Source organism: Platalea leucorodia (genome assembly GCF_965183815.1).
Source record: "Platalea leucorodia genome assembly, chromosome: 3".
In the NCBI taxonomy this organism is placed as follows: Eukaryota; Metazoa; Chordata; class Aves; order Pelecaniformes; family Threskiornithidae; genus Platalea; species Platalea leucorodia.
Window position 1 is genome coordinate 49,502,588 of NC_138825.1, and position 23,536 is coordinate 49,526,123.

Consider the following 23,536-nt stretch of genomic DNA (forward strand, 5'->3'; position numbering starts at 1 on the left):
TAGTACATCATAATACCCTCCAACTCTGAGCTAAGCAGACTGATGCAAAACTGTCTTCCAAATTCAGTCACAAGGTCTCTGCTGTAGCCTACAATTCTCTCAAACCAGCCGAAAAACACGTGTCAAGTCAGCAGCCTATTTAATAAGATCAATGACTGAGAATCATGAATTTAATTTACAGAACCCACAATACAAAGATATTGTCATAATTAAAACTACACATATAAAATACTTTGCAGCCAAAATGGAGAATCAATTTTTAATATGCTGCGTCATAAAAAAAAAAAAAAAACAAAAAACAACTATTGCTTACAAAATTATTCCCCTCTATAATAAAAACCTACATACAATTTTACCGAAGTTAAGTAAAATTAATTTTCAGAGTTGGGACCCCAACTACAGGTTAATGAAGACAAGGATAAAATGTCCAGAACTTCATTAAAAATATGTCTAGACCTAAGACAAAACTGTTGAAACAATAAAAACTAAGATTAGTTCACGGTTAGGAATCTACAAAAGCAGTACGACCATATGGTTTCCTTATTACTAACTAGAACAACATCGGAGCAACATGCCAATTCCCAGCTAATAATACAACTAGAGGCTGTAAGCACAGCAAAAGTAGACACTAAGGTTACTCAAAAGATACCATAAAAAATAAATCGGAAAGCAACTTTAAAACCAAGATACATCCACATCCTTTAGAACAGCTAGACAGCATGGGCAATAGCAATTAACAGAAGCTTCCTTACTGTTTTCCAGTGGCACTTTAAGCACTGGAGAAGGGGCAGGGGAGGAGAGCACAATATGATGAGACACAAACATTTTTCCCTTTCTTTCATCATTTTAAGAAGCAATAAATCCAAGTTTATTAGACAAATAGCAGCCAGAAATGTAATCAAAGATTGGACTCAAACAAGGATCAAATGTTTTCAAGTCTCACTATTCTCCTTCAGAAGATGATACGGACAGAAGTTCATAACCTTTAATCGGTACGGCCCATGGGACTTTTTGATTAAACAGCAATTCTATACAATTCATTTAGAACTCCTAAAATAATCAAATTCTGAAAAGAAGTGTAGGTTTCACTTAAATGTTTAATCTTTTCTGACATGTAATGAGGGTAAGCTACCACTGAAACGCATAAGGCAACAGCATATAACATATACCTTTTGTAATGGAGTCTGGACTCAGTACTTTTGCCTCTGAGCAGACGCTCTTAGTTCAGGGGAACACTTTTGTGCACAAACAGCACAAATTTAGGTATCCACAGGATTAACTATTAGTTTATATATCCGCGAACCATAAGCATACTTAGTGGTATAAAACCACAGTACCAAATACAGAAATATATTACTTTCATTATTAATGTTTATCTATGTAGCAAGTAATAACTTAGTAAGATTGCAAGATTTACATTTTAAAAACAAAAAAATCTGACAAATCACTTCAGAATTCCTGAGGCTGTTAAGTTTAAAAAGTTACTCGCAGAACTACCAGAGTCTTTCCATTTGGTTTTAAAGCTACTGCAAGGAACAAAATCAAACATGAAGCATGGGAAGATTATGACTTAGTAACTTCACTTACACGAGCAATACAGTAATCCTTGGGATTTTCCTTCTCTAGACCGTATTTTTCCAGTGCTTCAATAACTGCAAAGTCTGCAGTATCCGTAGTGGACAGCAGGATTGTCTTGTACGGTATATTTGGTTTCAAACTGTCTGCATAAATTCTCAGTGTCCCACCTTGGAAACAAAATTTAATTAACAATGCTACCAGAGAATAAAAAGAAAGACATGCAGCCATTTCTAACAGAATATAAGAACAAACCCCCTCAGAAATAATTTAGTCAATCCACTAATATATGAAAAGTTACATAACATCCCCGAAATAAGTTTGTCTCTGCCATTGGTAAAAACCTCCAGTGATGCTTTCCGAATTTCTCTAAGCAAGTTTTTCCCCCAGTGCTTCACCATTTTTAATATTACCTGAAGTTAAAATGAACTAGTGACAATGACTGGATGAAGCACTGACCTTTCCCATCTTGACAGCAAGTTTGTGCTGACCTTCAAGAATCTCCCCGCTCTTTAAAAAGCCCATTTCAGATTTCCCTCAGGTGATGTTTTCTACACCTCTTAACTCCTTCTTCACTACTCTTCCACGGACAGAATACATCATTTGATGTTTTATCAGTACTAAACTAACGTTGCTTCATTCGTTCATTTAATGCTGATGTTCATACAACCACTGTTGTATCCCCACCCCTAAGAATGTGAAATACTTGATCACTGATATTCACATCTTGTGTGAACACCAGAACCCTTTGTGCAGACCTGAACAATTACTCCTTGCCATCCTGTATTTGTGCTACTGATTGCATTTTTACACTCAGGTCATTCAGCTTGTTCTTTGTAAAATGAATGACATTTATTTCAGAAGACTTCCTCAGCTTGTCAGTTTAATAAGTCTCATTTTGTCCTTCCTTCTTTCCCAGTTTAGCAGCGTTAGCAAGATCAATGAGCATATTCTCTCCCATCAATTTGCCCGTCACTGAAAGCTTTGACTCGCACTCATCACAGAACACACTCCTGTGGCATCTTTCTTCTACAAATCCTTCATTCGGTTACACCATAGATAAGTTAGCCATAAAGTACAAAAAATGTTGGAGAAAGCATAAGTTAAAGCAAATTTACAGGAGTTGCTGGTGTTAAAAATACTCTCTCAGTAAACAGCTTACTGTTTACAACTTAACCAGAAGAAATTTAAGTACCTGAGTCTGGTCTGCCATCAGAACTGCGAAATTCCTGCATTCTCTTCTCTAGTTTTTGCTGTCGTCGCCGTTTCATAACCACCTCAGGATTGGATATTGTGCGAGTGAAGCTGGTCTCGGGCATATCTTTGTAAACCTCAGCTGCAAGGCGAGAATTCTCACTGCCAAGTTAGTTTAAATACAAAGAAAAAATTGTCATTAATAGCTTAAAATATATATATACTCATCACTTCACGAAGGATAAAAGGCAAGTAAAATCCATACACACAGGAGATCAATTAAGTTACTGTAAGATGGTTTCTACATGAACTTCATTTTTGCTAGGATTAAACACTGTTCATGTACCCATGCTCACCTGAAATAGACAACAACCAATTTAAGTATTGATGGTGGTTAGTTTTCAAAGGCAAAAAAAAAAAAAAAAAAAGGCCCTCTACCTCTTAGGGGGAAAAGAAAAAGGCATTAAAGAAGCTTTACATTATACGCCTAATTTCATTCTGATTTACAATATAATTTCATTCTGATTTACAATATTGCAAATCAGGTGGAAGCAGAGTTAGCATGTGCTTGCAGCTCATGCTTTTTCTTTTGATAATGCACTTAAATACAATTCTATTTTAATTTAAAAAACTTAAGACCAAGCTAAGTAACAGCACAGAATACTGGAAAGATCATGCTGACATCTAAAGAACATGATATGTATTATATATCAACCTATATATCAATATATCATATGTTTTATATGTCAACCAGTCAACTAATTTCTTTAATCTCTGAGATTCTGTTATCAATTAATAAGTTTCCATCATTCATTTTCTTTCTGGGTATGTTAAAAATCCACCATTTGTGATTTTTTTTCTGGTGCATTATATATGAAAGCTACAGAATCTGGTACAGAGACAACGTTTAATTTAATGTAGACCCTTCTCAGCTTTCTAGTTCTACATACAGTTATTCATGCCTGACTCCTGTGCTCCAGTTTTCTGCACAAGGACCAATGTACATCCTGCTCTGTCTCAATGAATAAGGCACAGCAGATTTGGGAGCAGGAGTTGAAGAACCTAGAAGACTGGCTACCAAAATACATCTCAGAGAAAAACAAACTGATAGTCAGGTGGTAAGTCAAATGCAAGCACCTACAAATACAAATTTTTCTGGCAAAAGACAAAACAATCAAACACAGGGAGAGGAATCAAGCCACTCTAGAGTAAATGCTCAAAAATAAACATAGTGGGGAAAGTCCATGCCACCAAGCATGTGTCAATTTCTGTACAAGGTCAAAGAGGTGGAAAAAAGCTTATTTCATGGTTTAAAAACAAACCTTGAGGCAAAACATACATACAAACCACAGAAATTGCCATGGCATATTTTGGTTTATGATGATATTGCACCCATGTCAACCATTTACTTTTGAAAGAAACAACAGCTTATTTGGTAGAGAGGGGGAATCCTTTAAAGTAAGATGTAGGTTATATGATCAAAAAAATGATCAAAGTTTAACACACTTACATATCATCCCCATGAAGAAGTCTATCATCTTTATCTGATCCTTGTCGCAATGCCTCTTTTTCACGCCTCTTTTTTTCTTTTTTTTCTTTTTTTGAGAGAGTTCTTTTGAAATTCTGAATTACTCCCTCTTTTTCTTGTTTTTCAGGGCCATTACTCTGAGCCTTCTGAAATAAATGAGTTTAAAACAACCTCTGTCATTTTTAGTCCAATGAAAAGTTAGTATTGGTTTTAACTTTCCAGATAAATCTGATTAAGACATAGTATCACTAACACAAAAACAATACTCCAGGCAACAATACTCCATTACACAGAGATAGGACTACTACTCTCCAGAATAACATAGAAGGCAAAAATAGTTTCATATTCCAAAGCAGGTATGAACTGATTAAGCACCTTGTACTCAAGAAAGTGAAGAAACAGCAGAATTTTACTTGAATAATGCCTACTAGCTACTTGGCCTCAAAGATTAACTGAAGGCTGCAGAACAAATTTCTGCCTCCCCGTAAAAATACTTCACAAAACAACACTGCATTTAATCTGTTTTCAAGACAACTTTGTTGGAGCATCAGATAAGAATAAACCGCAGAAGGAAAAGCATTATAGAGGACATTTCTTCTATGGTGTATTTTCCTGAGCTGTCCTTCCAGTGTTCTCTTCTCCAATTCCTGCTCCTTGCATACACAAGATACCTGTAATCCTAGGCTCATTTGCCTTCTATAGAGAAAATAATAGAAGATGAGGAAAAGAAGATGCAGGGTTTTTTGCTTCTATCAGGAAGTGAAGAACACCGAGAAGGAAGACTGAAGATTACTTAATACAATGAATAGGAATAGCAAGTCTGGTAGATGTAGTGTACGACATCATTAATTTTCTCTCCCCACCTCTAACATGGATGTATCCTGTAGTCAAAAGCGTAGTGTAAGAAAAGTTCATGTACCTATACCCAAAGCATCTTTAAAATTAACAAGCTCCAATTCCAAGAGCAAAAGAAATTTAGTGCTCAATGCAAGACAAAAAACTTGTCTAAAAATAACCCACACTGAACAGCATGTTTTCCATAGCTATAAACATCCAAGTTAGATATAATAAATAATTATATGACTTCAGGAGCCAAAGTCTGATCTAATTTAAAGTTTAAATGACTAATATTAAAAAAAAAAAAAAAAAAAAAGGCAAGCTTTTGTATGGCTGATGTTTGCACGTCCCTCATTTGCATTTGGAAGGAAAAAAACAAAAAACCCCTCCCCAAAAGGAAACAGTCTCCCATCAGTTTTGTTAAGAAACAGAATGCTACCTCAGGAGGTAACAATTTTTATTTAACTCCCTCTGGCATCCCCTTTTAAAGACTCTGCAAGAGGTAGGTTACTTCCTAGGTGTTTGGCATCATATATTATTTGAGGAAATTTTTAATTCATCATATTAGAACAAAGCAAGCTCTAAGTTCTCTGGGTATTACATGCTCTAGTACTAGACAGCTTCATGGATCAAAGCAACACAAGCCATCTGAAAGATCACAAGAATGTTGTGTTGCAAAGATGCATTTTTTTAAAAGACTTGCTCCAGATATCAAAGGTGATCAGCAGCAGTTGTTTTCAGGAATTAGAAAAGTAGAAATTATGTTTTGCTATATAAACAAGTCCCACACATTTCAAAACTGCTGTTAGCACAAGCATAGTCCTTAAAGGCTCACCTTTGGAGGAAGCGTATCATTTTCATTCTTGAGAACAAATCTTCCCTCTCGATCATCTTTATTCCAGTTTAACTGTACAACAAGAGGCTTCTCATCTACATCTAATCTTCTTTCTTCTTCAAAAAAATGAAAAGCAGTAACAGTTACTTGGCACCTCAAGAGCAAAGATACTTAGAAACAAGTTATCATCTTAAAAAAACCAAAAGATTTGCTGAACAGTACACATCAGTTGATGTTTCCCTGTTAAGTATAGGGACAGAAAGCCTGAGGAGGTAGGAATATATATCCCCTTTCCAGCAACCAGCCTAAGCGTATTCCCTCTATCTACACAACCTAAAGGTCCACATAAAGTAGCCTTGCATACCTCCTTTGTCCAAACTGAAGTCTGAGAACACAAGATTATCACTCAGGAGAAGTAACAGCTACAGTCATAATGTTTCAAACTTTATAACTTCATGAGACTTCCAAATACTCATTTTCCTTATTTTAAATTTAACCAGTCTGATTGTGGCCCAAGAACTACTATTCTGGAAAGACTGCAAAAAAATAAACTAGATTATGAAATTAAAAAAAAAAAAAAAAAATCTATTATGCATATATATGTGACAAAATTTCATTTAGTGTATTTAGTGTATTATATTTATTTTAAGTATATGAAAAAAATCTGAGAGAGTGGTTAAAAAAATTAAACAAGATATGCCATTTGATCTCCCTTCTAGAAGAGGGAGGCAATACATATGCACAGCAAGACAATCATGTCTTTGCAGTTACATTTTATTTCATGAGAAACACTCCTATTGAATGAGGTGCCTCAAACATCAGGAGCTTGCTCTGCAAAGGAAACCATTTCATTTTGACTACAGGTAAAGTGCTAACAGATTTTCAAAGAAACCTAAAGCAGAAAAAACCCCACATACTATTCATCGCTTAAATTAGTGATGACACATGCACTTTTCCCTAATCCCATATAATTCATATCAAGTCATCATTCGTAGACCATGAAAAGTGACACATATCCCAATAAATTTCCATTCTCTTTCTCAAGTTAAATTATTTTCAGTCTTTCAAAAGCAGAATTTAAGGTAGTTAAACCACTTGTGTAAACTTCTGAAGTACAAAAAAGAAAAAGCACGACAAAAACCTAGTTTCTCCTAGTCCTGTCTCCACCACACACACTACCACCTTCCAACCGGAAGCTTTCTGCTGGGGTAGGGAGACACAAATGCTAGCAGCATCAAAAGGCTATTTAGATATCCAAGTTCTTCACAGCTAACATGAAAGGATCTATTTAAGAAACACAGTGGCTTCCAACAAGACTATGTTGAACTTCCCCCAATTTAGCAGTAAAGGAACATAGCATTGTAAGGCTACCTATCAAAGGCCCACAACATCAAAGAACTGAGGATGTACTCTTAAGTGCTCCAATTTAACACTCTTATTCTCCCATTATAAAATTTGTTTTTACCTACTAGTCCTAAAAATAGCAACTCTCTCACAAATGTCAACAAATTAACAGGATGTCAAGTACAGAATTTAAGAGATCATAATCAAAACTTACATAAACTGCAGGCCTGATGTGCGTACTTACATTTTGAAATACTTCACCACCACGTAACAATTAGTAGCAAGGTACTTAGGAACAAAAAAACCCAAGTTTTACGTGCTTCAGAAGCTGGGGGCAAACCTAAAAATATTTTGGCTGAGGGTGGATAGGAAGGTGGTGTGGATGCAAGAAAGACTTCGTGAATAAATACTAACCTCCACTGACATGCACCTCATAAAGTGAGTATTTAGGGGACGATAACATTCGCATGTCTGGTCGAAACTTCTCTGCAAGAGTTTCTATCACATCTTGAGTTGTGGCAGTACTAGAGACACGGATACATTTTGTTGCAAAATTTCCAGCTGCTTTGTCTTGAAAGTAGAATCTCATTACTCCATGAAACTCCAGATCCTGTAAAGAAATAAAAATACAATCTGAGTGCTGGCTAACAGTTAGAAGGTTCAGAGTTCTTTTATTTATTAGTTACAAACATATGATGAAAATATAAAACATTCAAATATCGCACTGGTTTTCAAAATTTTGAAGACAGTAGAATTTACTAATTAGGACACCATAAACTTGAAAAAACAAGGATATCCTGTAAAAAGAAATTAAGTACTCTATATTACTGGAAATATTTAAAACTTGAATCTTTAAGTATTCAAATTTACAGCCATTGTCAGGTTTACCTAAGGAGAATTACTAAGAACTTTTTTTTTAAATCCAGAAATGCATTTTGAGACTGATCTCAATATATTTTGTTACCCAGAGCAGGCCCCTGTATCCTACATCTGTAAGACTGCAGGCTAAATATGCTCAAGGAACAGCAACATGTCTCAAAGAGAACAGCTTTCTGTCACAGCAGTCCTAAGCATCATCTTTTCTTTCCTCTTCTCCCCCGCTTCATGCACTCCTCTCTCTCATGTTAACATCTGTTTGTCCCAGCAACAGCCTGTGCAGAAAGCTAAATAATTTGTTTGTTTTATTTCATATTTTCAGAAAGTGTGAGCAGTGTGCTCAGGTAGCCAAGAGGGCCAATGGCATCCTGGCCTGTATCAAGAATAGTGTGGCCAGCAGGACCAGGGAGGTGACAGTGCCCCTGTACTGGGCACTGGTGAGGCCGCACCTCGAGTACTGCGTTCAGTTTTGGGCCCCTCACTACCAGAAGGACATCGAGGTGCTGGAGCGTGTCCAAAGAAGGGCAACGAAGTTGGTGAAGGGTCTGGAGCACAAGTCTCGTGAGGAGCGGCTGAGGGAGCTGGGGTTGTTTAGCCTGGAGAAGAGGAGGCTGAGGGGAGACCTTCTTGCTCTCTACAACTACCTGATAGGAGGTTGTAGCCAGGTGGGGGTCAGTCTCTTCTCCCTAGTAATGAGTGATAGGACGAGAGGAAACGGCCTCAAGCTGCGCCAGGGGAAGTTTACATTGGATATTAGGAAAAACTTCTTCACAGAAAGGGCAGTCAGGCATTGGAACAGGCTGCCCAGGGAAGTGGTTGAGTCTCCATCCCTGGAGGTATTGAAAAGACGGGTAGACGTGGTGCTTGAGGACATGGTTTAGTGGTGGCCTTGGCAGTGCTAGGTTAACAGTTGGACTCGATGATCTTAAGGGTCTTTTCCGACCTTGACGATTCTATGATTCCATGAAAGGTTAGTCTTTGGTACAGCTCCCTAAACACTCTGGGAGGGAAGAAAAGCTCCGGTGCCAACACAAGGCAAAAGGGAGGGAAGAAAGGGACTGCAATTGTTAACCAGGTGGCTATACCACAGCTGCAACATCAGTCTGTTCAAACTATTGTAAATTCACATCCTCAAATATCTTCCTTAGCCATCAGAGTCCTATCCTCCACTCCAGCCTAACAAACTGCAGGAAAACACTGGCTGCTCATGCAATATCACTGCTGGTCTGAACACCGACTCCAAACTCAAATTTTAGTTCCCCAGCGGTCTCCACATGGCTGACTCTTGCCCCTTGCATAAATCCCAGCACTCATGGGGCCCTGCACTCAGGGGGAATCAAGAAGATTCAAGTGCCCTAGTTGACATTGCCAAGTTTACTCTACAGTTTAATAACCATTGCTCTTGTCTTCACTTTCCAGAGGCTTTGAAATAGATATACCCTCAGGTGTTGAGTGGAGTGGTAGATTTCATGCTAAGCACAGCTCTTTCCAGTACTACATCTAATCACATGAAACACATCACAACATTTCCTTGAACAGCAAAGAACCTGAGATATTTATTGAAGCCACTCTAAAAAAAGGCGTTATAACCTACACCAAGACAAACATCTCAGCCACCTAGATATACACAGAAGCAAGCACTGTTCTTCCCAGGGCACTCCCAAGCCTGCGCCAATACAGCAGTCAAATGCAAATGCACCATGGACCTAGACAATGGCCAATTTTGTTTTATTTTCCGTTGTTATCCTAACAATTTATAGAATTGATCTTTCTGAGCCTAAACTGGTATTCCTACAGAACTTTCTATTGTAATCCCAAACTAGCGTTCCTTCCTGCAAGGAGTTACAGGTTCCACACGCCTCGCTTCAGCTGAACTGCTGCCTCCTCATCCACTCTGGACTTAACTGCAATTATTCAGAAGTGGGTCTCAATTCTTCTACCCTGAATATTTTTCTAACAGCTACTCCTTACCTCTGAAAAGCATCCTATCCAGTTCATTTCTTGTCTCTAATTATCTATCTCTAATTATTAACTAATTATCCATACGAGGACTTACCCCTCTCATGCAGGCGCCTACCAAATGACTTCTGGAAATCCTACCTACCATAGCAAATTGGAACTTCCTTACACGTACTCTTGCTAACTCCTTCAGTGAGCTCCAAAAGGTTTAAGGCACAACTTCTTTTCACAATAGATGGCAGAAAGGTCCATAGAGCATTATAATTACCACGTGTTCATGAACTCTGTATGTTACTGTAGTTTCTAATCCACACAGACAACATTCTGAGTAAAGGTCCTTTTAATGCTGGCCTCACACTGCATTTATATCCAACAACCTAAAGGTGTCTAGCTAAAGCAGTCATTATGTACCAGTCAGTAAAATTACTTTACCCCTCACTTTCCATAGAGCTATTGGATGAACATTGTCTGGTTCTAGCAACTTGCTTTTATGTTGTCCATTTGTTCTCTAAACTCTTAACAAACGCTGATCTGAGAGAGAGTTCCTCTGATGAGTTACCCATAAAAGGTTCTCGGCAGGGCAACCTTTCCAAGATTTTCAACAATGAACACAGATAGATGCAAAGCAAAGGTTGTCTGCTATCGCCTCATCTTCTGAAAGTTTCTTTTATAAAGTGATCATCTCGTGGCCCTAGGGCTTGTAGTAGGTCTGCTGAAAGACAGTTATTAAAGACTTTTCAAAATTTATTCCTCAAATTCTTTTGTTCTATCTTATGCTTTTATATTCTACTTGCCACATTCTATATCCTTACAATTTTCCTCATTTGGATACTACTTCAGCTTTCTAATAACTATCTTTGCCTGATGTTCAGCCATGCCAGCTTCCTTTCACACTTCCCTCGATAGCTGGCATGTTTTTGGTCTGTACCTCCAGCATGGCATCTTTAATTCTCGGCAGGTGGTAAGTACTTTGCTACTAGTTTCCTCTTTTAGCTTTAACAAGCTTCCCTAGTGTAGCTATGCTGTATTTCCAATAGAGTTGCAAAATTCTGCAGTTCCTGCAAGAAAAATGAATCTCAGCACGTTACGATCTCTAGTGCAAAGAGCCTTCTCACAGGTAACATTGTGAGCCACATCCCACACACTCTTTTGGGCCAATTTAAATGGTTGTCTCTTCTGTAAATACTCCTTAACCATGATGCTTCACAAAACATCCATGACTATTTTTATAACCAACTTAAGGTTTTGACCCACTTGTTTGGCGGTTGCAAAAGACGATGACACATGAGCTTTCTGCAGGAATGTCATGAAGCATAATCATATCCCATTTATAACATTTATTTCCCTTTATACAAGGTTTATTTGCCTTTACACAAGGCAAGAATTAAGAGAGATAATGAGCACACTATAAATCTCTTTTTTCAGGAGTTAATTATTGTGTGAGATCCTACGGACGATAAGGTTCCAGTTGATTTTTTTTTTCCCCCCTTTTTAAGGAGAGGAGATTATTTTACCGAGAAAACCACTAGCCATGCTTTTAATCCTATAGATTTTATTAATTCTGTACAACAACACAGCAGTACTGGCAGAGATTCAAGAGCAAAGGAGCACAACACAGATCCATTCAGAGAAGATCTAGAAAACAGTTCAAGAATCTCCCTAAACTACCAGGGGTTGTTTATTATTATTATTATTATTATTATTATTATCAGTTGAAGTTTTATTGCTAAAACTTGTTTCTACTTCCAGACACTAACAAAGCAGAGAGGTGACAAAAATGCATTGTGAATACTCAAGATATGACGTTAGTATAAAGTGAGTTTTCCTTTTAGAAAAGAAAGTAATGTGTTCCTCTGAAGAACTGTCACTTAAGTTTTGTTTCATTGCTTTGACAATCTGGATGTGAAAACAACAGAATGCATCGACCACTGGCTGTCCATTTCCCGCCATCATCTTCTATGGTGGCTTCTCATGCTGTGTCCCCACAGTCCATGCCCCCTCACCTCAATTTTCCAAAGTTTTCCATAAAAAAAAAAAAAAAAAAAAAAAAAAGACTGCACAACTGCATCACAATGCTCTACTGCTTCCCAGTGTAAAGCTCTAGTTAGTTTAGTATTTCTTTTGCAACAAGTTCCAAACTGTTCCTTTGGGCATTGCTAGAGTATTACAGATTTTAAAAAAAAGTATTTGGTGATATGGAAGTCATTGGTTTCACATTGCAAAAAAATTAGGAAAGTAGGAGACAACAAAAAGGGAAAAAAATAAAACCAAAAAACAACACCCACCCACCCCCCATCTTCATCATTTTTATACATCATACGTGTGTGTGTGTGCGCGCGTGTTATCTCCAGTTCAAGACATATTTAACTTTCTGGCCGTGTGCTTAGCAGATCAATTACAAAACATACACAGAGACTGATGCCACCACCCACCTCAAGACAGCAAAATAGGTATCGCTTATATTTCCACTCTCCACTCTAACTCTGCATTAAAGCGTTTATTTTTGAGAGGTACACTTCATCCTCAAACTTACTCACTTCTGAATTTCTTTGTCAAGTCTGCCAGGTAGGTTCACTGCTGTTTATAACATGGACTTGTGTCAAGAGAAGAGGCTAAGGAATAAAAATCACTTGCCCTAAATCAAAAAGATATGGCAAATATCTGTTACTGCCTAACATACACTTCCAAGTGCAGAAATCTCCCCCAAACATTTACAAGTCTCTCAAAACCATCTTTCTCTAGAGATGAGAACTGCCATTTATAAATTACCAAAAATGTTTTCTGGATTTCAAAAGTGACTAATTACATAAGTGTATGAAAGCTCTTTTAAGTTCCTCTCGGGAATTTGTATGCCTCATAAGCAATGTTAGCTCTCTCATCTAATCCCATTTTAGATATTTTATGTATCTGTGGTGCAAGTCCATGGCTCCTTAGGAAGGAATGTGAGGATACAGAACAGTCTTCGGCTATACAAGTACAGTCAATTTTTACAAAATTTTACTTCTGATCATCTAGACTGCAAAATATATTTTTTAAAGCACCTAGCAAAGATCAGCTCTTTTTAAGCCTTTCAAATCATAAAAAACATTTTCTTTAAATACAAAGCCTAATTATGCTTTTTTTATCACTATCAGAAGAACTTACAGTAGTTTGCAAAAGTATATCCTACTCAAAAGAAGGTTCCAACTTACATAATAAAAAATTGCCAGTTAACCATTGCTTGTTGGTTTTACAAACAAAAGTAAGTTGTATCACCTCTTCATGAGGCATAAAAAAGAAATTATAAATGTGCTTCAACTACTTAATTATGACTTTTTGGATTAAGTCAATGACAGGCAGTAACTGCTTGAAAACCAACAGGTTAAATGTTCCAAAAGTGTGTCTTCAGAAAAAGAAAATAAAAACACAGTAAAGCATCAGAACGGCACACTTGAAACAACAACTTTCACAATAGCAAAAGACTTCAAAACTCTACAAAATCTTGTGAAAAGCTTTGATGAAACATTCTTAGAAAACATCTGCGTTCTCAGTGCTATTGCCCTCCTCTGACATCCTCCTCAATGACCTCAGACCATCATCAACTGAAAAACAGCACTACAAAAGCAGGAAGCAAACAGACTTTAGTACATAACAGAGTCTCACAGATCACTTAAGTCACATTTAAAACTGAGAACGTGACCTACAAGTTTTCAAATCAGTCAAAGTTTTCCATAAAGCTTCAGCAAAGTGATTCCTGTTTCTCAAAATGGTTTGTCTGATCTTTAACTCTAGCTCCCAGTTACTTACTGTCAAGTAGGTATTTCTGCTTTAAAGCAGTAATCAGTAATAATCGAGATAATCACTCATTTGAAGTTATGTTATACAGAAGTGCAAATAAGTAAGAGAGGCAGAGAAGAGTGTCTCAAGCTTCAGTCTCTGATTATAGAGGCTGGTTACATACACACACACGAAAAGTGTTAACAGTTATGGAAGATCAAGGTATTTAATACCTCAGCTATTTGAAAATCCCCACAGAAAAACAGCTCTTTTTTCTTCCAACCATCCCATTCTTTTTACACAAGGAGAACATAGTCAAGAAGAAATATGAAAAACAAGTAGAAAGAGATAAAAAGAATGTGCTGTGAGTGAGCTATGGAAAAAGTCTGCAGCGTGACACTGTGGGATTTGTAGCAGGGAAACCTGGACTTCCTGAAGAATCAGAGAGGCTTCTGCAAACAAAGCAGTAATATCCAGGAGCAGTAATCCATAGCCATGCTCACGCAGGAGAAAGGAAACCCCTCCTTTAAAGTGTCAGAGGAGGTAACTAGGGAGTATTATCCCAGTACGTAGGAGGCAGCAATGAACGAGAAGATCAGGATCACTATTCCCACAAGCCAAGCAAAGAATACTCGTGGGCTTTTAAAATACTATCCCACCAATATCAACCACAAAGCAATATATATTTCAATATTGAAGCATATTACACACTATCCATTTTGGAAACTATTCAAACTCTTGAGCAGTAGAGAATATACAAATTTCCCTTCAGAAATCCTCATCTGTAACTCCTCCAAGAGCCTATCTTTGATCCCTTTTAGCTACGTTGATAACACTGTTTGCCTCGCAAGCAGCATTCTGCATGACTGCATCTAGAAAATACCAAAAACCAGCATTAAGAATGTCACATCTTTCTTCCTCCCCCATTCAAATTCTACAGGCAAAAACCTACAGAAGACTAACTCCTAACTAAGCTGTGATTATTATTCAGGTACACGTACTTGTTGCTCGGGAGTTTTGCTAATAGAATATAAATCACAATAAAACCAATCCACAGTGCAACAATTAGAATTAAAGCAAATACAAGTTGCTTTCAAACGAATTCAGGTCACAATATTGATATAACAGGTCAGCATAACAACAGTATTATCACTGCAGGATATTCTGAAACATTCACATAACACCTTTGTAGACTGACAATGGGCCAGCTACAGAGTAAAATGGAATTGCTTCCTTTGCCTCTTCAAAAGCCATAAGTATGCAACAAATCCCTGCAATTCTAATGAATATTAAAAAAATAATTCCTACAAGATTTTAAAATCCAAGTACATTAAATCACTAAGGGAGTAAGCACTGAAATTACATGAGGGTCAGGTTTCTAGCATACATTCCCAGCAATGAATTCTCAACTTGAAACTAAAGTATAGACAATACTTTTGTACACAGACTCTAGAGCCAACTATTAAAAAGGAACTCCAAATAGTCTTAAAAAAAAAAAAAAAAAAAAACCAACAAAACACAACCCTGTTAACTGTTATAAACTGGTTTCCATGCAGTGGAGAAAAGCAATATTCTTGCTAAACTACAGTTTTTCAGATACCTTCAAAAAGTGTGGCTTCAAGACTAATGATAGAATACCCTAAACGGTTCCAAGAGAAGAGAGGAAGAACAATACAGATGAACAAACAGCTCCTATAAAAATAATTTTTATCAGCTTTATTTCCTCTTCCAAACCTTTGACACCTGCATCAACAAAGACTTTCCACTACAGAATGACTCATTCTGCCACAACAATTCACGCACACTGTAATGTTCACAAAAGCAGGACCAACAGCAGAGCTTTCTGTCAGAGAGAATTATCAATAACCCACAACACAAAGAGCGTAACTAAACAAAATCCCCTTTTTATTTTCCTGAAGAAAACGATGTCTTAGGAACCAGCCCCACTACAATACAAAACAAAGCCTCAAGATGAAAAAACAAGAGGTACTACAAACATTTTTGTGATATAAATGTAACGCAGTAAAGTCAATGCAAAACCCACTGCAGTATATAACAGTCTACACAAACAAAATCTTAATTTAAAGGCCAAAATTCATGTCTATAAATGTAACTAACACATATCCTAAAAAAGGATTTACTTTCACAAATGCAGCTTGAATGCCCATGTGAACCTTGAATTATCACTGATGTAAATATTCTACTGTATACCCTATATGCATTCTCCCTACTTCCCGTTACCTATCTGCCCAGATAGCAAGACCAATTAATATAATAACTCCTGGAATGAAACAAATATTACTATAATTTTGAATATTTTCCTGGCGAGTTATACCTCACAGTTCAAAAAATTAAACTTCAGAACAGACCCATCTACATGAGGCAGATGAACCAGAATATTTCCTACCTACTTCAAAACAAAGAGTTGATTTCAGATTTGTATTTTGCCAAAGCCATCAGACTTGGTATGCAGCCATCAACCATGGTTCCCGCTGAAAACACTTAAGTTTTCATAACCTTCTACAAAAGACATTGTTGTACAAGCAACATGAAGTGTCTTCAAGCAAGATTTACGATTCCAGAAGCAGCTACCATTAAAAATAAACAAAAATCTGCCAAGGGTGCTCCCCAAAAGCATTATGGGCTTAACCTTCTAACTCTCATTTTCAAACCTACAGGAAATGATTGGGAAAATCTTGACAGCACTTGAAACACACAGGAACTGTCTGCCACCTGCAGGATATTTTTTGTTAAGCTGCAGTGGACAGCATTATTTAACCTTTCACAATGAACCAGAGAAAATGTAGATTGTTCTTACAAAATAAAATCTACAACAGTTAACTGAAAAACAAGAATATTTTCAACGATGAGCACTACCAACAGTTCTGTAACGATGTAATCATTCATTACACTAGACTGCCTAAATTCTAAATGCAACAAATTAAGCTACAGGAGATTAAATCATACACTCTGATTAAATCAGCCCCCCCCCCCCCCCCAAACCATATTAATGCTGATGCAACAGCCATTCGGTGACTCTCCCAGTACCACAACACTGAGGATCTGGTAGTCACTGCCAACAGATACTTTGAAAACATGCCCCCCATGTTTGAAGGAGGTGACATGACAGGGGGGAAGAAAAGAAAAGAAAAGAAAAAAAAAAAAAGGAAAAGTAATTGACACACGTTTGGTCCATCAAAATACCCTGAAAGTCTCTAACAACGAAACAGAGATACAGGCAGAGTACAATCATATTTGAAACCAGGTAAAAAGCCAGTCAAAACCAAAACAAAGCCTACTTCGAGTTAGTCATGACATATTTAAAGGCAAGAGTAAAACTAACAAATAGTGATGGCCCTCAAGAATACATTGCTTAGCTTTCTACTATTTACCTACAACCTGTCACTGTTGCAGAACTAAGAACTGAATGCTTATAAACAACTTGAGAAAACAGAGGAGAAAAATTAGAAGTACACACAATCCACTATAGCTTCTTTCAGATATGTCTTTAAAAGAGATTTATTTAAACTGAATTCTTCGTATTATTTATTATGTTAAAGACTGTTTCTTTTAAACAAACGGTCTGATTTGGAGGAAGGGGAACACATAATTACATCTACCTCAAACCAAATCACAACAGAAAAATTGTAAGGGGGAGAACGAAAGTTCAGGCACTGGAAGTCCAATTTTTCATTGGCATTGCTACTTGCCAACAACATGCAGAGCCGCAACCCCTGTATTTAAGCATTTTCAGGCATCAATTGGATCACATAAAAGACTGGCCTTACTCACTTTAACATTAAAAGTGTAGGCACAGTCACTTTACAGCAACAGAAACTCTAAGCTGCCGCAGAAAGCCCTTCCTCATACCGAGACACTTATTCCCACCTCCTCCCTCATGCCAGGCACCAGCATCCTGCAGCCGTACAGCGACATGAATCAGGCTAACTCACTCAGAAGGTATCTCCCTCCCCAATGTGGAGGAAGCTGTCAGAGCCAGCAGCTGGATGAAACTGTCCTTTTGCTGGCACCTTGTATTACCTTGAAGGAACCATGAAACAGCAACCTCTGCCGAGCTAGACACTATTCCCACTTTTGCACTAGCATCACTACATACCGGACCCTGCACAGAGACTTCACAGCTTTATAAGCCAGCAGGTACTTCTGGTTTTTTGCTTCAGGCTATGCTGGCTTGGCGTGCCTGAAGTCTTTGCACAGGTCAGACAAGCACCAGACCAAAGAAGCGAGCAGCCAGCGGCTCACCTATCCAACCTAATCAGACTGCTCTCACTTTCACACCTGCTCAGCAGCATATGGTATCATCATCATCACCGTGTCTGGTTGACTTGATAGCACCCAGGCAACACTTAATTGTATTTCTGTTCTCTCACGCGGTGTTTATACTTTCTGAAGGAACAGTTAAGAGTATAACAGCACAGCAATAAGCTGTTTCTACGTACAGTGACAATCCCGCTTTCAAAGTGGAATTTTAAAGCTAGAGGCAAGCAGGTTTTCAAAGGTACATTTTGAATGTTACATGTAAAAAATGAAGATCTGAATGGACACTTTTCAAGGGAAAAGTAGTTCTACCTCATCTATACAGTGGCATCATCACCAGAAAAAGTTCTCTTGGGGATGCTGACACTGATAGGGTGGAACTGCGTCCTGGCAGAGACTGACAGTCCTGATGAGCTAAGTGGAAATTGTGGCCTGCTACAGGAACGGCGAATCTCTCAAACATTTCAGATTCATTCCACAAACGCATGACATTTAGAAAAAGAAACAACTTTTTTAAAGTCACAAACTAAAGTTTAGAATACTGTAGTCTTAAGGGCATTTCCATAACAGGCATACTGCAAGAGTTGTTGGATACTGGAGTCACACAATAATTTCTCTACAATTTAAAAAGATCAAATTGTTTCCTGTATAATAAAACCTTGGTAGAGGTACTTATTAGGAATAATCTTAAATCAGTAAAAAAAAAAAAGACAGTACAAGTAGTTTTCAAATTAATCAGTGAAACTACTAAAAATTGAAAAGGTAATTTTCACTCAAGAAGCAACAGATATCTATAACAGAAATGCTAATCTACTTATGACAGAAAGCTGCAATATTGAAACAAGCATTTCCACTGGCAATCAAACTCATGAAGCCTAGTTTCTTGTGGCTGTCCTTCCCAAAGCTGATCACAGTTTTATTACAGGTGGCACAAATGAAATTATTCCTAACATTTCCCTCCTATGTGGATTCTCTAGTGTCTGGAACTACACACACTACATAGTGGAAACTAAATCTGATGTCTTGTCTCTCTCTGACCACTTACTGCGGCAACTTCACATTCCTAACATGGGCTGAAGGTTCAATCTAACAACCAATAGATCAATCAAAAACCAAATTTGACAAGCTGGTACCCACCCACAGGCTAACACCAACCAATACACAGAGCAGCTCAGAAACACCCTCACTTCAACCACCTGATATTCAGCTGACAAAGTATTCATTTTTATTTGCTCTCAGTATAACCTATACACTGGAAATATAGGAAATAAACTCTCATTGCATCGCAAAAAATGTAACAGGATTAATTTCTTGTAACCAGCACTGCATTTTTACTATTTTAGTATCAGGCTTTAGTACGATGCAACACAGTATCAAAAGAAATCATAAAAATAGGGTAATTTTTACATAATGCAATGAGGGGTCATATCATATTTTTTGTTCTGCTGACACAGCCAGGAAAACCCGACCCAACTTCTACTCTGCAATGATAAACTTGATAGTGTTACATTAGTTTCTCACTCCCGTGGGATGAGCTGGAATCTGCACCATACAGGGTTAAGACACCCAGCTACACTGATTGAACTAGAAAAACCCGGGTGCTATCTGATATTCTGCATGCAAGTGCTCTGGCAACCCGGCTAATTAGTCAGGAGTTTCAAGTAGGAATGCTAACAAGCCTAGTAGGAAACAAGCACCTGATTCTCCTGGAGCAAACTGCAGCACAGAATCTACTTGGGAAAAAAACTGAAGACTTTAAAAAAAAAAAACAAAAAACAAAAAAAAACCCACCAAACAAAAACAAAACTAAAACCAAACAACAAAAAAGAAAACTCAAAAACCCACACAACGCCAAAATGCACTTAGACCCTTACCTTAACAAAATCTATTCTTGATTGGACCCAAATGTTCTGCTCTATCCTCTGAGATGGGGCGGAACCACTTCAAAAACATTTTAAAAGGAGCAAAGTATTTACTTCTTTTCTGGGAGACCTTAGGGTAGCTATGGATATGAAGAATTATACAGCCAAACAAAATGTAAGAGGATGCTATCTGGTGAAATGCCGTAGGCAGGCCTATGATTATTGTGCACCTGAATTTGGAAAGAAAGGGGTCCCAAACGTAAGAAAAACCTCTCAATCTGTGTTCTCTTGTTTACAGCACTGTTAAGAGCTCACTGCCAAACTGACATTGCTCAAGGTTTTATAGCAGGTCAAGATCTTGCCAAAAAGCAATGTGATAGCACAGGAATTGCACCAGACCGTTGCCAGCTTCATTAACCTTATTACACGTTTTACTACCTCAAGAGACACTAATGTGCAACATTTAAATTCGTTCCAGTTGTACTGTCGCACTGTCTTGGAATTCTGTCTACAATCACTAAATTCATACATTCCAGATCGTATTGATTCAAATCCAACGCTTGACTGGACTTCAAAAAGTTATTTTCCAAGTAAATTAGGTTAGTCAAGCAGGTTTGAAGGAATAATACCATTGCAAAACATAGCCTAAAACGCAATTTTGTTGCAACAAGTACTATGGAAACAGGAGGAAGGACCTCTTTTTGAGCTATTATTATTTTACCTCTCTACCTGAAATACTGGCCTTCCCCTTTCCTTTTTAAGAACAAAAGGACCATACTTCAGGCTATATAATCATCAACACCTACAGTATTAGTTCTGCAGAAAACCCCAAACCCAAAATCTGCACTGTTGAATGAAATTTAGTGACATCAGCTGTGTCATAGCCAAAGATGCACAACCACAGTGCTTATATGCAGCTTCATCTTGAGCGCGCGCGCACACACACACACAAAGCTAAGATATCCTTCTAGTTACTTCTACCATACAGCCAGAAAAAAGGATATTAATTCACTACAGATACAATCAAAACAGGTAGCCAAATTTACACATGAAAACACCACACAATTTTAGACACGATTAGAAGCATTAACTGTAACCTTTCTGAACATTTAAAAGAAATACTGGGTCCACATTGCAACTTCCAAATAGGAGACAGAGTCCCAGAAAGTATTTTTTGGGTTTTTTGGGGGGTTTGTTTTTTTTTTTTAAATTCTGTCAGTCAAAAACCACTCCAGGAATTATCACTTTGAATTACTTGTTTATTTTTTTATTTAAAGGAGTCAGGTCATTTCTTAAAACCTGAGAAGCAGCTAATTAATGCCATTAGTTATCTGCATGTTGGTTGACAGGACTACCAAGGGCACAGATAGCTCGGAAAAAAATCTTTACAGTAGTTGTAATACTTCGGTAAAATTTATCTGTTGATAGCCTTCTCTCTGTAAATCCTACTTAATACTGTTGTATAATCTTTGGCAACAATTTCACCAAGCACTGTGCTTGGTGAATGACATTCATCTTCAGTTAGTTGCACTTAAAAACAACTGCGGACAAGTTAAAAAAGGGCTTTCTCTGCATTAACACCATCTACAATATCTTCAGACTGATAGAGATTTTGCACTCACTGCTTTGTGAAGCTTTCTTTTGACTATTCTCATACTACAAACAAATTCCTCCATTCTAACACAAAAGCTAGTTCAAAGTAGTCCTAAACACATAAACACATTTCTTACTAAGGTACTTGCACAACCAAAATATTGCCTTGGTTCTGCTTTTATTCCCTCACTACTCTATTTACTTTTAGATTTGAAACAGAAGATACAGTGTAGGTATCAGCATAACAATACACTTTAATGCTTTGTACTTGAGCTGGCACCCTTCTTCTTGTGAAGAAGTGTTTTACCTTTCAATCACCTACCAGCTTCCTTTTCTCCCAGGGGTTCCACACGGCTGCCATCTACAACACTGTCTGTTTTGGCAGACTGGAAGCAAGTTCATTGGCTGAAAGGTCTCGCTCTGCAAACAGGTTCCTTTAACAAGAAAATCTCTATACTTGAACGCTTTCTTCTTTTAAGTATCGTCTACATTACTATTATTAGAATAGAACATGCAACGTACTATTCACACAGACCTAGAAATAAATTCCCCGAGAGGCCCTAATTGCCGATTACTGGAAGGTTACGTCAGGAGAAAAATTACTCCACATGTCCTGTTTGTACGTGGCAGTGAGGGAGAGTATGACGTTAAACTAATCCAATGGCAACTAGCAGTTACATTTGAGGGGGCTTTCCTTCTCCATACCTACCCACCCCCCCACAGCTACATGTCATTTCAATTTCTTCAACACAAGCATTTCGGTGAACTCTAATGAGCTACTTCAGAGAAAAAAGCCCGAAGAGAATTAATCCTAGTCCCCCAGCTTTCTTAAGAACTTCACCACGGAGTCACGTAAAACCCAGTGCCAGCATAAAGGAGGGATTAAAAAAACCACTCAATTGAAGAAGGGGTGAGGGGAGCACTCTTCTGCTGCTAGAAAGCCATTTTACTAGCTTAAGCTGTAAATATAAAATCTCATCCTCATACTTTTCCCTTGTGTAGCTATTGGCACTCAAAATAAAACCAAGAACAATAATTTACAGAAGCAAGGAACGCCCCTGAGGATCCAGAAACCCAACCAACCGGGAGTATGCTAGAGGCTAGCTTTAACAGCATCTAGCGGTGATAACTTGGTTATCTATGGGAATTCCGATATTTCATCATTCCTATCTAAACATTTATTTCCTTGTCTAAGGCCCAACAAACAGAACACTATGAAAGTAATACAGTATTTGAAACTGGAGGAGAATAGAAGTCATATTTTTGTTTATAATACTAGAGGACGTAGCATCTAATGTCTAAGAGTAGCATTGCATAAAAATAAATATAGCTTTCTATTATTCCAACTAAAAATAACTAAATAATAACTATAGTTACCAAATACCAAGGTGATGTTATTTTCTACTGGAAATAACTTTTTCCCCAAACTGTCAGGAGCTACTGAGTAGAGAGTACATTAGAGCTACAATCACCGGCTACCAACACTAGCCTCTGAAATATTTTTCTTTTCCTGGGCATAAAAAGACAATATTGACAAGGGTTCAGGAAATAGGAATGACACAAATGGTGGAGGAATTGCTCAGTGGTGCCAAGAGACCTTCTGCAAAACACTAGATCAGATGTTGTCCACACACAAACACTGACACAGCTTTACAGTCCTGAGAGTCTCCAATGTCCTGCAGAGATCACAGTAGCATCATTTCAACAAAACACACCAGAAGAGGAAAGTAAGAAAAATTATTAAGATAAAATGAGATTTGAGGAAGTGGTCATAATTAAGAAAGTCAGTCCAGACATAGGGTGGGTTAAACATATTTTAAAAAGCTCAATTAAACCTGCTGAAAGTAACATTTAATTGTGCCACCAAACAGTCATTAAAACAAAGAAGCACTCAAAAGC

At 37.6% G+C, this 23,536-nt stretch overlaps 1 protein-coding gene across 3 annotated transcripts in view; it reads right to left on the reverse strand.

Moving 5' to 3' along the window:
• Positions 1-23,536, reverse strand: part of AFDN (afadin, adherens junction formation factor) — a 134,676-nt gene that overhangs the window by 88,304 nt on the left and 22,836 nt on the right. For all 3 annotated transcript variants that reach the window (XM_082307955.1, XM_082307954.1, XM_082307953.1), the window contains exons 2-6: positions 7,728-7,923; positions 5,970-6,085; positions 4,280-4,443; positions 2,771-2,931; positions 1,588-1,745 (exon numbers count right to left, since the gene is read on the reverse strand). In XM_082307955.1, coding sequence (XP_082164081.1) covers positions 1,588-1,745; positions 2,771-2,931; positions 4,280-4,443; positions 5,970-6,085; positions 7,728-7,923 — 795 coding nt within the window. The remainder of the gene's footprint in view (positions 1-1,587; positions 1,746-2,770; positions 2,932-4,279; positions 4,444-5,969; positions 6,086-7,727; positions 7,924-23,536) is intronic.